Source organism: Protomyctophum parallelum (genome assembly GCF_964188405.1).
Source record: "Protomyctophum parallelum genome assembly, chromosome: 19".
Taxonomy (NCBI): Eukaryota; Metazoa; Chordata; class Actinopteri; order Myctophiformes; family Myctophidae; genus Protomyctophum; species Protomyctophum parallelum.
In genome coordinates, this window is record NC_139717.1 from 43,070,563 (window position 1) to 43,086,119 (window position 15,557).

The 15,557-nt window shown below is 43.7% G+C and overlaps 1 protein-coding gene across 15 annotated transcripts in view; it reads left to right on the forward strand.

Moving 5' to 3' along the window:
- The window catches only part of col12a1b (collagen, type XII, alpha 1b), a 168,410-nt gene that overhangs the window by 89,428 nt on the left and 63,425 nt on the right, over positions 1-15,557 (forward strand). For all 15 annotated transcript variants that reach the window (XM_083790291.1, XM_083790277.1, XM_083790278.1 and 12 more), the window contains 12 exons: positions 304-443; positions 1,250-1,379; positions 2,394-2,533; positions 4,955-5,084; positions 6,001-6,140; positions 7,895-8,024; positions 8,297-8,436; positions 8,809-8,938; positions 9,491-9,630; positions 11,461-11,590; positions 11,800-11,939; positions 12,763-12,892. In XM_083790291.1, the coding sequence (XP_083646417.1) occupies positions 304-443; positions 1,250-1,379; positions 2,394-2,533; positions 4,955-5,084; positions 6,001-6,140; positions 7,895-8,024; positions 8,297-8,436; positions 8,809-8,938; positions 9,491-9,630; positions 11,461-11,590; positions 11,800-11,939; positions 12,763-12,892 (1,620 nt within the window). The remainder of the gene's footprint in view (positions 1-303; positions 444-1,249; positions 1,380-2,393; positions 2,534-4,954; positions 5,085-6,000; positions 6,141-7,894; positions 8,025-8,296; positions 8,437-8,808; positions 8,939-9,490; positions 9,631-11,460; positions 11,591-11,799; positions 11,940-12,762; positions 12,893-15,557) is intronic.

The following is a 15,557-nucleotide window of genomic DNA, read 5'->3' on the forward strand; positions in this document are numbered from 1 at the left end:
TCTCTAAATGGGTGTGTTCGTCACCGTCGTGTGTACATCTAGTCCGCCCCTATTTTCAAGCACAGTGTGCTTTTGGTCTTGCTGGAAAATAGATAGCCGGAAAATAGAACATTTCTCAACTTTGCTACACCGTTATTTCTGCTGGCATTTTTGCTTATTCCTCACTGTAGACAATGTATGGAACTTCAGCCATGTCAGTGGTGGATATCCAGTGGTGGATATCCACCACTGGTGTGTAATTGGCTGTCAGCTGTTCCTGCCCACTGATATCTCTGAGCTGAAATAACATGTCCTCTTGACCAGGGCCACTGGGAGGAGCCAAGAACCTCAGGGTGACGGACCCCACCATGACCTCCCTCACCGTGCACTGGGACGCTGCTGACGGAGCAGTCCGCCAGTACAAGGTCTTCTACGTCCCTGTCGCCGGTGGCCCAGAGGAGATGGTGTGTACATGGATGGATCAATGAAGTTACAGTACAGAAATCCTTCCAGTGAGCTAGTAGTTTGGTTTACAATACAATGCAGTTCCACGGTGTACAAAAAAACTCTGCAAGACATGACCCATTTTGCACACTACCTCTTTGCACATGTCCCAGTCACCTTATGACTGTAAAAAAAAAAAAAACGTCTTTTATTCTTTCTCCTGTCCATCTGTCATCTGATATCCCACATGTGGTCTCAGTTCCATTGCTGGATACCATTAAAGGAGAATTCCATACTAAAAGGCGTTAGTTTAGTTTATAAAACGCTTATTTCCATCGCTCAAAGTTATAATTTCTTTGTATATATCCTCTCTTCATAATGTAAATAATATCCCAAGCGACACACTTTACTACCACTTTTGATGGAAATAAGCGAACTAGCATAACACCCCATAGCCCCATTCAATTCCCATTCAATGCAATGCAATTCATTGAGGGCTTATGGTAGGGGAAATAGCCAATAAGAAGTTTTTGCACAAAAAAACCCACCTGGACCTCTTTGGTGGGGACGTAACAACTACAAAGAAAGGTAAGAAAGCATTCTAGCATGGAATTCTCCTTTAATACAGCCAGGTGTCGAAATCAAAAATGTTTCCCTCGTTAGACGGCTAAGAGTAACACCCAGCATTGAGCGTAATGTACGCTTCGGCAGAAAAGTGTCAAGCATGCAACAGGTTTGTTGCTCTCTGGGCCCCCTCCCCTCCCCACGACCAGAGCTTAAAAACCACAGACTCAAACCAACTATTTTTACGACCCTGTTTGAATAGGAACAAGTCCCTGCAGGCACCCATACCGTTGTCCTCAGGAACCTGAAGCCAGACACTCCGTACACGGTGTCCGTGCAGCCCGTCTACCCCGCCAGAGAGGGCAAACGCCAGTCCGAGAATGGGAAGACATGTGAGTCACATGGGGATTTGGGAACATAATACGTTATACACAGGGAAGTAAATGTAGCAGATACTTGGTTAAGCCTTTTTGCCTTCTTTAAAAAAAAAAGAAGCAAAACAGACTTGGCCCCACCCCCACACTGCTGTTTAATGACTCCTCAGGGGACTTTGACTTAAATTAGCAAATGTCTTAAATTGCATTATATTATTATGGCTTTTACATTTGTATTCTTCTTGGTTTTATTATATCTCTTATGCTATTGTTGTGTTCTATTTGCACAGTTTTTCATTACACCTGTATGAGTTGTGACAAATACATTATCTTGATTGATTCTTGATTGGAACAGGTAAGGACTGTGTGTGTGTGTGTGTGTGTGTGTGTGTGTGTGTGTGTGTGGGGGGGTATTTTCTGGTCCCCCAAGGAGGGGAAATTACCATTACTGCTTCACCCAGAAGAAGGCTGCAGATGACAGAAGAAGGCTGCTCTCAGGGGGTTTAAGTGGGGTTAAGTGTCTTGCCCAGGGACCTTTTCGACACGTAGTCTGGGCGGGCCGAGGGTTGAACCAACCTTCTGATTCCTAGTTGGCGCCTCTACTCACTCAGCTATGGCCGACAATAACGTTTTGAACCGAGTCTGCACAAATGTAACATTTGTACACTACTACTACTACGTAGTACGGATTAATTAACACTGAGGGTTTTATTGTGTATATTAACCCATTCTGACCTAAGATCAGATTCATACGAGGTTTCCGTCGGACAAACACTGGGTCTGATGAACCCATTCTGACCTGAGATCAGATTCTAAAAATGTCAGTCGCTCTTCGATTTTTCAAAAATAGCAGACCTACAAGCTCGTATCGCGCCACTCGGTGGCGCGATATGAGCTTGTAGATCTGCTATTTTTAAATAGCTAAAGCATGACGTGATGCTGACACCAAAATGGGTGCCCGGACAGAATGGGTTAACTTGGAATCGATTACATATATAATTCTGAAAATGATGACTGTTTTCCTTCTCACAGTGCCTTTGGGTGGAGCAAAAAACCTACAGGTGACTGAACCGACCTTCACCACTCTGAAAGTGACCTGGGACCCGGCCGACGGCAATGTACAGGGTTACAAAGTCATCTATAGTCCCACTGATGGAGGAATGGAGATTGTGGTAAGGATCTCAAGTTTTAGTTTTTTTGAGTGTGCAGGTGAGATGGAAATGAACCGATGGTCTAAGAATAATACCTACATACCTCCCATCAAAAGAATAAAAACAAACAAAATGACTCATCGCTGACGTTGTGAAGTCACACTTGGTGACAGTGTAATCCCTCCATGCAACTCTCAAACAATAGCACAGCTCTCCTTATAGAAAAACAAATCCCATCATTGCCTTTCACAAGCTTGACTTGAGAATCTGAAATTGTAGTGTGTGTGTGTGTGTGTGTGTGTGTGTGTGTGTGTGTGTGTGCGGTGTGTGTGCAGTGTGTGTGTGTGAAACGTGATGAGAGAAACCAGGGGCTTGTCATCAGCGCCACTGTGGTCGTGGAGTGGTTCAGGCTGGTTTGGAAGTTGACACAGTGTGAAACGCACGCTGGCCGCCGCATTGGCTGCTGGTGTGAATCTATATGGCACGGGATGAAAGCCTTCCTGGAATTGGCTCGCTCACCTACTGGTTTATGCCACTGCCTCTCACTCTCAATCACCCGCTGCGTCAATACAAACGGGAGAGGTTTTGACCTGGAGGAGGCGGAGGGCTTTTCTTTCGTATGTCAGACCGGCGAAGATGGAATCTGACACATTCCTCTCGTATCTACAAAGGCAATTGAATGGCGAAGCACAAAATGTGTAGGGGAAACAATTGGCTACATGGAGTGAAGACAGCTTGGATGACAGGTCCCACATGTTTCGGCTACCATAGCTTTCATCAGGTGTCATCTGTTTCTTGAAGATGATACATTTTCACATATTATATAACTTACTCAAAACATCAGGTGGGCATAATAGTCAGTTGTAGAGAAACAAACTGGGACCTTTTGGTTGTAAAATGGTCCTTTGAACCACCAGGCCAACCCCCTGTACTATACCTACAGCTCTATGAAGCTATAAAATACATAAGTTTCATGTCCTCTCCCGATGGAGATAAAACACTTGGGATTCAAACCAGGGTTTCATTGCTGGGAGACCAAACTTCTATACCACTCGGAGGGAATCCACTTTTAGCCACGTCTAATATGAGTTATGAGCTTCCGGCAGGGCTACTTGTTAATCAGTCGGTGTCCTATACCCCGACAGCAGGGTCTAGATTTCAAAATGGAAGTTTAGGGAGACCACAGCAGACTACTGGTAAATGGTAAATGGTTCATTTATATAGCGCCTTCATCCAAGGTGCTTTACAGAGATTGTGCATTACATTCACCCACACATTCTCACTGCAAGGTTGCCAATTCGAACCCGGGCTCCCCCAGAGTTAGTGTCGAAGTGTCCTTGAGCAAGACACTGAACACATAATTGCTCCTGATGTGCTGGTTGGTGCCTTGCATGGTTTCCGCCGCCATCGGTGTATGAATGTGTGTGTGAATGGGTGAATGTAATTAATGCACAATCTATGTAAAGCGCCTTGGATAAAGGCGATATATAAATGCACCATTTACCATTTAAGGCTCCAACCTGCACATCGGGAGCACTTAGGGGTTCAGAGTCTTGCTCTCTGGGGGAGCCTGGGTCCTACTGCATATGTATTAGTTATATTGTATTTACACACCATAAATAATGATTTACATTTAAAAAAAATGGCTCCAAAACTGTGGAATGCACTTCCCATTGCAGTCAGAACTGCAGCATCACTCCCAATCTTCCGCCGTAGCCTGAAAACCCACCTTTTCAGACTCCATCATGGCCCATAGCACTTACCCTACCCCCTTAGATAGCATTTCTGTTGGCTTAGATAGCATTTGATACAGACTTATAGCATGTTATGTAGATAGCACTATAATTGTATTGTATATAGTCATAGCACGCCATAGTACATATATGTATAGCATAGTAGTAAATACTTTCTTAGCTTACGCATGTTTCATGATAAATGCTTTTATGTGATGTATTCCCATGCTTTTGTTCTTGCCTAAATGTAAGTCGCTCTGGATTAAGAGCGTCTGCTAAATGCCTAAATTGTAAAAAAGTATCCCCATCCTTCTGAAAAATATCTTTCATTTATTATCACATTTACTAACACTATAATTACGGTATAAAAAGAAGGGGTACAAAACACCATCTAAGTGAGATTTATTTGAGCCTGACTCCCTTGCTCAAGGACATCTCAGATTGGAATTTAACTCAGGGCGTTGGACCGCTGTTGCTTCTAAACACTGCTGTCCGGTGTAAAATACACACTCAAATCCTTGTTACCGGTAAATTTAAACAATTTGTAACTCTGAGAGGGTTCAAAATGTGTTCATTTTGGTTACATAATTATGTTTACAGTCAGACTTAAATTAACAGTGAGGATGTTAAAGTATACTAAATGGGAGCATCTAATTCACCTTCCCTTCTCAACCTTTCAGTTTTTTGTTTGTTTCTGTTTCTTTTTCAGGAGCAAGTCTCGGAGAGCACGACTCAAACGGTGCTGGAGAAACTCCTCCCAGAGACCTTTTACACGGTCACCGTGATCCCTGTCTATGCAGAGGGGGATGGAGCCAGCCTGACTGACAAGGGCAAGACAAGTACGTGGACCTTCGTATCACATTACACACAGCCTGGCTGTGAGCCTCAGTTTGGCAGCAGAGCCCCATCCAAATATTTTGTTCCAGGGACCACCAGAAACAAAGATTTTAGGGTTTGGTTTAAAAATACATACATTGCCCAGGCCGTAGTGTAACCGTCTGGGCACCCGACTGGTAATCCAGTCGCAGTGTGCCACGGGTTCGACTCCCGAGCCCGACACAACGGCCTTTACTGCATGTCTTCCCCCCATCTCTCTCCCGTTTCCTGTCAGCCTATACTGTCTATCCCTTCAAAAAAACCAATAAAAGATGATGAATAAAAAAATGATCTTTAAAAAAAGAAATACATACATTCAAAGATTTTCATGATTTTTGAATAGTCAAAGTATTAAAATAAGCCTAATGGTTAAAGTTGTTAAAAATTCAAAAAATGACATGGATGCTTTCCCGGTCTTACTGGGTTAAAGAGAAAAAAAAGGGGGAAAGAAAGAAAGAATATTTATAATATTAGGCTTACGTTTTTGAATCTGACTTAATGGAAAGTTTTTTATGAAAACCAGCTATCCCCTCCCCCCCCCCCCCCCCCCCCCCCCCCCACACACACACACACACACACAGTACATACTCTCTCCATTCCCGTGTAAGACATTTGGAACAAATTGCTCCCAGGATGCCAGTAATCCATGGCTAGACAACAGCTGTGTGACAAAACTATGAGCTCCAAGGACTGACTGACCAAAAAAAGTCTTCCTGTCTCTAAAGTCTTCCAGTTTCTTCTTCTTCTTCTTCTTCTTCCTCTTCCTCTTCCTCTTCCTCTTCCTCTTCCTCTTCCTCTTCCTCTTCCTCTTCCTCTTCCTCTTCCTCTTCCTCTTCCTCTTCCTCCTTCGTCGTTGACTTTCTACTCCTCTGTTCTCAGAGCCCCTGGGTTACGCCAAGAACCTGCAGGTCACAGATCCCACCACTAGCACCCTAAACGTGCGCTGGGACGCGGCGGAGGGGAAGGTGCGCGAGTACATCGTGATCTGGGTCCCAGCAGCTGGAGGAGAGCAGGATGTGGTAAGAACCTTCTCTGCAAGCCCCCCTCCCCTTGTTTATTGTTTCGGGACGTGCTGTTTTGAATCATCATTGCACAGTGCCAAGCTGAGAACAAACTCAAGCTCGGCCTTGTGCTCATTTTTATTTTTAATAACGCCAAAGACATCCTTTTTTTTTTTACCATGAATGCTTTGGAACAGAAAGTAAAGACAAAAGCAATACTATGGAAGTGACGGCAGTAATGATGGGATGGAGGAGGAGAAGGAGGGCACATTTATCAAGTTCAAAGAAAAGTGGGAGAGAACAGAAGGTACGGAAGGTGTGGGATGTAGTCAGAGAGAGGAGGCCATAAAAACATGTAGTCCTACTTGTATGTTGATCGTGTACTGTATTCCCAACTTGCATCAGTCATGACATGCCCAGTGTAGTGTGGCCCAACATGCATTGTTTCTATTGTGAAGCAATCAGATGCAATATGGCTGTGTAATTTGTTTCATGAATACAAACCACTACACACTTTTTTAAAGCATTACGTAACTAGGAAAGTTGACTAGGAGGTGAGATTCATTCAGCATTGTGTTGTGTCACATTTACATTTACTGTTGTTCTGTTTCTAACCTTTATTTATTCAGACATTTTGACTGAGAACACTGAGATACAGGGTGGTTGTGTACGTTAACAGACTACATACAACATGTGCTTTTGGACCTTCCATTTTAGCCAGACAACTTGACCAAGAACACATTCCGTACACGGTCATGAGCAGTGTGGCTGTTTGTGCTCTGTCTCTAACATGAAACATGCCGTTTTAAACCTTTAACAGACTGAGGCAAGTGCCTAAGAACAGAACACATTTTTATTTACGCTGATGCGCTTTAAGCATTGGGATTGATGGAGGATCAAAGGTAAGGCTAGTTATTGATGGCATGCTGTCTTCATCTATGAAATGTGGCTTTGGTGCAGGCTGGAACGTCCTCCTTGAGGCTTGCGAGTACCTCTCCGGGTGCCAAACTTGCTCTTCACTGAGTTCACAAGCCCGCTTAGACACTGTTTGTCTTTCCTGCAGTTGCAAGCACCTAGCAATTAAATGGACCTTGGCAATAATATATCGATATTATGCCTAAGAATGTTTAAAGTGACATTTTAAGTTTTTCGCATAATCCTGGTCTCTACACGATTGATGGAGGGGAAAGGAACTGGTCGGTGGTTCCTTCCACACGCTACGTCCAACCCGGGGAAACTCCCCCCGTCACGTGAAAAGAAGCAGCTTGGACTCCTCATGCATAGAAGGGGGCATGAGGTCAGTCCGCTGCCCCCCAGGTTGGCAGAGGAAGTGTAGCGCCCAGGATCACATTAGCGGGTGAAAAGATTGGTTGCAAAATCGTGGGATAAAAATGTAAGAAGAACATTTTTTTTGTGCATATTTTGATTATCATAATAATATCGTTAATTGCAATTATGTGATTTTCATATTGTCCCACCCCTAATTTGATCAATATCATAATATGAGACTACTGACGAGCTTGTAGATATTCCATCTCGTAACAATACGATTCTATCATCATATTCAATATTGAGGTATTTTGTATCCAGGATAAATCAAGAATAAAAAGCGTCTGCACACCAATTTCTGCTCCGAGAAATATATATTTTACTTGACAAGTGGTAACATTTCAAGCCGAAGCTCTTCCTCAGACCTCCTAATATGTATCTTATAATGTCTGAAAAAGATACTGTTGTGGCTGATTTCTGCCTTATGTTGTCTGTGCTTATAGGACCAGGTGGATGGAGACACCACCAGTCTGGTTCTGAAGAACCTGGAATCCGACACGGAATACACCGTCTCTGTGGTCGTCGTTTACCCTGAAATGGAGGGTTTACCTCAGTCCAAGAACGGAAAGACAAGTGAGTAGAATTGGTGTGTGTGTGTGTGTGTGTGTGTATGTTTGTGTGTGTGCGCGTGTATTCAAACGAAAAGCAAAGTCTGACAGTAAAAGGTCGCTCACTTTCTTGTTTACGGGCCGACAGAACTATTATCTATTATCTCTGAATCTACATCGCAGAACGGCAATGTTCTGCCCTTATTTCTGACTTAACCAAGTTTGGAATATAAACGCTTCTAAAGAGACATGAGACTTGACAGCGCAACTGTTGCATTATGATTGCCGTTATCGTAGTGCCCGTGGGCGGTGTGGAGAACCTGCAGGTGAAGGACCCGACCACCTCCACTCTGACAGTGAGCTGGGACCCCGCCGTGGGCAACGTGCGCGAGTACAAGGTCTTCTACGCCGCCAAGCCTGATGGCCCTGAACAGATGGTACGACGTCACTAATAATAATTGTGCTACTTAATGACGCATACCAAAAGGTTGTGAGCTTGCAGATCTGCTATTTTCGCCGAATGTTCTCCAATTTGGACATATCAAGAAAAAAAGCGTTACTGGGGCTTCAATCATGACACTGCTCACCAAAATCTCATTACAAAGCAAACCGTAATGTGCAGATTGTGACAGAGCCGTGTGCCCAGAGAGGTTACTATACAGTATATCTATCGAAAAAGAAAAGGTGTGAAAGCCAAGCAGAGAGAACATAGACCAGCTGTGCTTTACACAGCAGCTGGTAAAAAAGGCTCAGAAGTCCCAAAATACCATGAACACATAAATAAAAAAATAATCCTTTCTGCTGAACAGGTCCAAGTGTCCGGAGACACCACCACCACCGTGTTGAAGAACCTGAATACCAACACGGTCTACAACGTGTCCGTCGTGCCAGTCTACCCAGATGTGGAGGGCATTCGCCAGTCAGAGAAGGGCAAGACAAGTGAGTGACTCACCACCACTGCTGGGCATCATCCAGCACCCACATCAGTGAAAAGTCGAGCCACTGTTGTTGTAGGCTAAATGTTTGACTGATATATGTACTGTTCACAGTGTTTCCCAAACATAGGGTCATGGTATTTTTTTTTAACCCATTCTGACCTGAGATCAGATTCATACGAGGTTTCCGCCGGACACACACTGGTCTGATTAACCCATTCTGACCTGAGATCAGATTCTAAAAATGTCAGTCGCTCTTCGATAAAAAAACAAATAGCAGACCTACAAGCTCGTATCGCGCCACTCGGTGGCGCGATATGAGCTTGTAGATCTGCTATTTTTAAATAGCTAAAGCATAACATGATGCCGACACCAAAATGGGTGCCCGGTCAGAATGGGTTAAATTGTCACCTTTTAATTTAAAAATTATACATTTTTATTTTATCTTGACTACAACTTTTAGAAAAAAAAAATAATAATACAAATATTTTCCAAAACGCTAACGTTTGGGAGCATGAACATTTGAACCTATGATGTTTTCCTGCCGCCGTTTCAGAGCCCCTGGGTGCAGTGAAGAACATGCGGGTGACCGACCCCACCGTCAACTCTCTGAGCGTGCGCTGGGACCCCGCCGAGGGAGACGTGAGGCAGTACAACGTCATCTACGCTCCCCTCGCTGGAGGACCCGAAGTCATGGTACTTATCCCATTCTGACCTGAGATCAGATTCATACGAGGTTTCCACTGGACACACACTGGTCTGATTAACCCATTCTGACCCGAGATCAGATTCTAAAAATGTCAGTCGTTCTTCGATAAAAAAAAAAATAGCAGACCTACAAGCTCGTATCGCGCCACTCGGTGGCGCGATATGAGCTTGTAGATCTGCTATTTTTAAATAGCTAAAGCATAACATGATGCTGACACCAAAATGGGTGCCCGGTCAGAATGGGTTAACCCAATTTGTTAGAAGTGATGACAATTTACAATTTAGGAATAAAAAGAACGCTCTTAATCCAGACCGATTTACAGTAAGTAAGAACAAAAATGTGGTTACATCAAATACATACAAATGATAGTCACAAAGAATCATACGTAAGCTAAGAGAACCTAACAGTGGAATTTCTACAGTATAGAATGAAGTGAGGGGTATGATGTTCGCGAGACCCGAAACCCGGATGACCTTGGGATACATCACTGAGGATACGTCCCAGTTGCATCCATGCGATGCATTTTCGTTCTGAGGTATTCTATTCATAGTGACTCATAGGAATAGACTATGTGACAACCAGGTATAGTCTGGTGACCACCGGAGAGACGGGTGACAGCCGGAATGTAGACGGCACCCCGGGAGCAGTATGGGTTGGCGCCCCAGCCTGCGTCCTCCGTGAGGAGGAAGCCCAAAAACCTTCGATGAGGCCTTCGAAGTGGAGCCTGCAGTGCTACCGTTGCCCAGCGGTGGAGCCTGCAGAACCATTGCGGCTCAAGAATCCACCACTCCTGAATGAAGTGTCTGGTGCTGGGAGTCTGGTGCAACGCACAGGTCCTCGCTGTACTCCTGGTGAGAGCAGGAGTGGACCTGGTGAGACGAAGGAGGGCCCCGGACAGGAGTCAACCCACAGAGCCTAGTCCCTCCACATGCCAGAATTGTACCTCTCAGTCCTGGCATAGTGGTTCCGGAGTGGTTCCAACGGATTGTGTGGCCCTGGTCTTTCCCTAGTGGGTCTGATCGAGGGTAGCTACTGGGACATAAGTCGGGACTTGATCACCCCGGCTGGGTCACCCGAGTGAGGGGTATGATGTTCGCGAGACCCGAAACCCAGATGACCTTGGGATACATCACTGAGGATACGTCCCAGTTGCATCCATGCGATGTATTTCCGTTCTGCGTATACAGTACACTAATAGAGTGCTATGTCTATGTCTACATAAAATTCTATCTAAGTTAAATGAGTGAAGTCAGAAGTGATGAAACAAATGAATGAACTGGAACACAAGCATGATCTTTGTGGGGTTCTGATTGGATGAAATGTGTAACTCAAATGAACATTTATTTCCTGTTCATTGAGTGCTGGACAGACCCCTGTTATTGACAAGCACTCTATAGCAGTGATTACTATTCCAATATAGAGCTTTAACCTTTTAACAGTATACCCTTTTTCTTTTAACCAAAATATATCACTTACAGTACAACACCTTTTAAGGTGAATAGTGAGGACACATCTAAACATTTCGAACATCAAGTCTGAGGAAGAGCTTGGTGGTGATTCAATAAAAATGTCCAATTGAGGCATGATAGTGTTTGCAGACTATGTCTGTATTTTGTATAGACAATTCTACAACCAAAGCCAAAATTAGAGACTGTAGCCACAGGCCAGACTGTCAGGAAATTGTGACAAGATTTACAGTTCATTCATTATGCCATTTTCTTTTCATTAGACGCAGGTGTCTGGGATGTCCACTAACGCAGTTCTTTTCATTAGACGCAGGTGTCTGGGATGTCCACTAACGCAGTTCTTTCCATTAGACTCAGGTGTCTGGGATGTCCAATGACGCGGTTCTGAGAGAACTAAAGCCAGACACCGAGTACAAGGTGACCGTGGTTCCCGTTTATCCCGATATGGAGGGCAAGCGCTCGTCTGACAACGGGAAAACAAGTAAGCATGAACAGAAAGAACAGCTGTACATCGTGATTTGTTTTAGCTGACTACGGGTCCTCCTCACCTTATACGGATACATTTGTAGTTGTACACATTCAGAGTTAAAGTAAGTAATGATTTCACGGTGTATTCATCATCGAATACTCATTGACGTGGGTCTGGTCACAACTCGGAATGCTGAAACAACGATTGCATGTCTTTGTCAGAGGCCTTGGGTGGGGTTAAGAATCTGCAGGTCACCGACCCCACAACCAGCTCCTTGAAGGTGCACTGGGAACCAGCAGAAGGAAACGTGCGTCAGTACCGTCTCTTCTACGTCCCAGCCTCGGGCGGAGCAGAGGACATGGTGAGACTTCAAACTGTCTTTGTTTACCTCACAACTAACCAATTAGCCCTACCGTTACATCACACACACACACATATCCTTACAGTTGGATTATAACTTCCATTCTGTGTTTAACCACTTACACCCTATTTACTACCACTTACACCCTATTTACTGCCGTATGACAAATAGAATAGAATAGAATTCTAAAAGCTCACAATGAGTTGCCATTTTTTTGAAAATGTTTGCCTATAATGACAAATATATTAGTTGATTCATGGTGAAAGTACAGTATTGCCACTTTTTGTGCTAAAGACTTCTCCACACGTCCTCTCAATAAAAAACGTGGGGTATATAGGCGTCTTTAGGTCTTCTTTAATTATATAAAACGGGATCGCTGTAATCCATTTTTTTTACAGCTCCCGTTGCTACGTAGGCAACACCTTGTTCAGCGCTCCTGGACATGTTTTGTGCATGCGCACATCATTCACTTTCTTGTTTACGGGGCCGACAGAACTATTATCTATTATCTCTGAATCTACATCGCAGAACGGCAATGTTCTGCCCTTATTTCTGACTTAACCAAGCATCTCGTTTGGAATTTAAACGCTTCTAAAGAGACATGAGACTTGACAGCGCAAGGTAGTAATGGAAGATTATACGAAGGTGGGGCTTTTCAGAGTAAAATCTGCCTCATCTGCTTGGCACTCTAGCGCCTTTATTTTGACAAACTCTTGGCAGCATCATACTGTAAGTGTTACATAGCTACCATATAAGTGACACAGTATGGATTATTCCATGCTATATTGATAATATTGCCACACAATTATGTCTTTGTTAACAGGAGCAAGTGTCTGGTGGTACCACCACTACCATCCTGAGGAACCTGCTGTCAGACACTCCGTACACTGTAACAGTTGTCCCCGTCTACCCAGAGGGAGAGGGCCTGCGTCAGTCGGAGAATGGGAAGACACGTAAGTCATGACCTCCGTCTTTCCTATCTGTCCCATCTTGTCCCTGTGTTGCTATGTTACAGTAGGTACATTGTATGTGAGGTCTTCTGGCTGTGGCTCATGTCTGCAAATAGTTACTGTAAAAGTATCAATATATATATATTTTAATATGATTTTGATACTTAGCTGGACTGACGCTACTGACACGAGCTTGCCATTCTCTCATTCCTCTATAGTAAATGTGCTATTTTCAGATGGCTCCATTCTGTAACTCCTCCAATTTGGAGGCAGTGTACTGTAGCTGCTCCTGTCCTGCCAGGCTGCCAAAAGTATTTCTGGTGCAGTCGTGGACTCGTGGATGGCATAGTATATTTTGTTTGGGTTTTCTATAGCTTTCAGCTTTCAGTTGGTATAACTGATTAGCAATTATCTCTCCTCACCCCATATAGAAACGTTGAGCTCTACTGTAAATGTTAATTTACAGTTAATTAACTATTAACTAGAGTACTGACAAAGCACCCAGGTATCTATTACTTTCTCCATTCCTGCTCTTCAGAAGGTTTAGCCTCGGTACCCATGCAGGCTTTTATTTTCATTCGCATTCTGCTCAAAAATGAAAGCGTCCCCCCCCCCCCCCCCCCCCCCCCCAGGCTTTCAAGTTGTTGGACATGTGGTATTTTGGAAATGAACTCTTCCATTGTTGTTTGCCATGTCTTTTAGTCTCGATTTTGTGAATTCAATGTGTTCCTGCCCCAAATGGCTTGCCATATGACCAGTCAGCAGAGCCTAATTCAAATGGCTCGCCATGACCAGTCAGCAGAACTTCATTCCAAAGTAGTAATAATTAGAACTGTGGTGCCGAGCTCATGGTGCATAATGAAACCACAATAGTCTCCACAACTCTAGTGGCGGAGCAAATATCGAAAGCTGCTAAAGGGAACCTTTTTTGAAACATGCCAATTTCTTTATCCTTTGTTTTATTATTTTATTTATTTTTATTATAAAGGCACAGCTGATTTACTGCAGATCTTATCTGGATGAGATGTTCTTGGATAGCAACCCAAATATGAGGAATTTGTGCCTGGACTGATCTACCAAAAGATCAGTTGATTGGTTGGACATTCGCAAACCAATACATTCCCAAGCAAAGGCCACAAAATCACATCACCAACCTGTCAGGGATATACAGTACTCACTCCATCTCCGTCCAACATATTTGCAGTAGTACAATTAATGTGCAATTTATGGTCTTTAAATTAGCAGTAATGACTCCAGTCATCCAAGAAGCTTATCCCATCCACACTACCATATAAAGGAAAAAAAATACAAAGGCAGCATCGCCAATTTGTTTCGCCTTTTCTGTCTTTTTGAAGCTTACTGGTGAAAGTTGTGGTAGTTTCTTGTGCTCTGTTGTTGGACTGGTTGCGATAATCACATTGGTCAATGAGGAGGTGACTGGCTTCTTTGTTTACGTCCCGGTGCGCTTGGGGATCAAACATTTAGGGATGATTATTATTACTGATTACAGTATTGCTACTGTACATTAGCATACTGTATGCATACAGTAGATCCTGGTATACTAAATGAGGGCAAATCTTTTTTTTAGGAGGGAGAAAAGGACTAGGGTTCATTTTTGTTATTGAAAAATGAGATTATTAAGTTCCTGCCTCTAGATCACCAGTACTTCTTCTGTAAGCGGAGATCATCAACTTTTGAATCGCAGTCCGTCATCCTTTCTTTCCGTCCTCGGGTAGTTATAGAGCAGCATGCCAATAGACATATGGGACAGACTCCACCTCCCTGTTAGTAAAGTGATTATACTTTTAGGGTTTTTTTCTCTCATGAAGGAGGCATCTAGGTCTGCTACTACCTACAACATCTCTGTTTATTGGGCTGAGACGCTGAACACCAGGGAAATATGCACATCTGTTTCGCTTTAAAAGGGAAGTTTAGAGGCTTTTGCATAAAGCCAAAACTGTGCTACTTCTCTATACGTGTTCTCCACATAGATGCTATAAAATGACTTTCCTGCAGGAGACTTTTGCTGCTGCCAGCATTTGAGATAGCTTCTCCCCAGTTTAATCCATTCTGACCTGAGATCAGATTCATACGAGGTTTCCGCCGGACACACACTGGTCTGATGAACCCATTCTGACCTGAGATCAGATTCTAAAAATGTCAGTCGCTCTTCGATTTTTCAAAAATAGCAGACCTACAAGCTTGTATCGCGCCACTCGGTGGCGCGATATGAGCTTGTAGATCTGCTGAGATATGAGATGGACACTTGTACAAAACATTAATAATTATACTCGAGTTGGAAGCATTAAGACCCATTTTAACCCTCAATGGCTTCCTTTCTGAAGAATAACGTCATTGTAAAAAGATTCACGCGTTTAGATATGCTATTTACAATGAGATGCGGACGGAACCTGTTGCCACTTGGACCCGGACGTAATGCAGCACTACAAAATGACGTCGGACTTGAATACTGAATAGCGAAAATAGCTGCTCTTCTACAAGCTCACAACTTGTCACATTGTGGTGCGTTCGTCACATTGTGAGGTTTTGGATCTGCTATTTTCAGTGCGTGTCACCATGCCTTCCTGTTATTGTCTCCACCAGGCCGAAGGCATGGGGGGAGAGTATGTTTTGCACTCCGTCCGTCCGTGTGTGTGTGTGTGTGTCC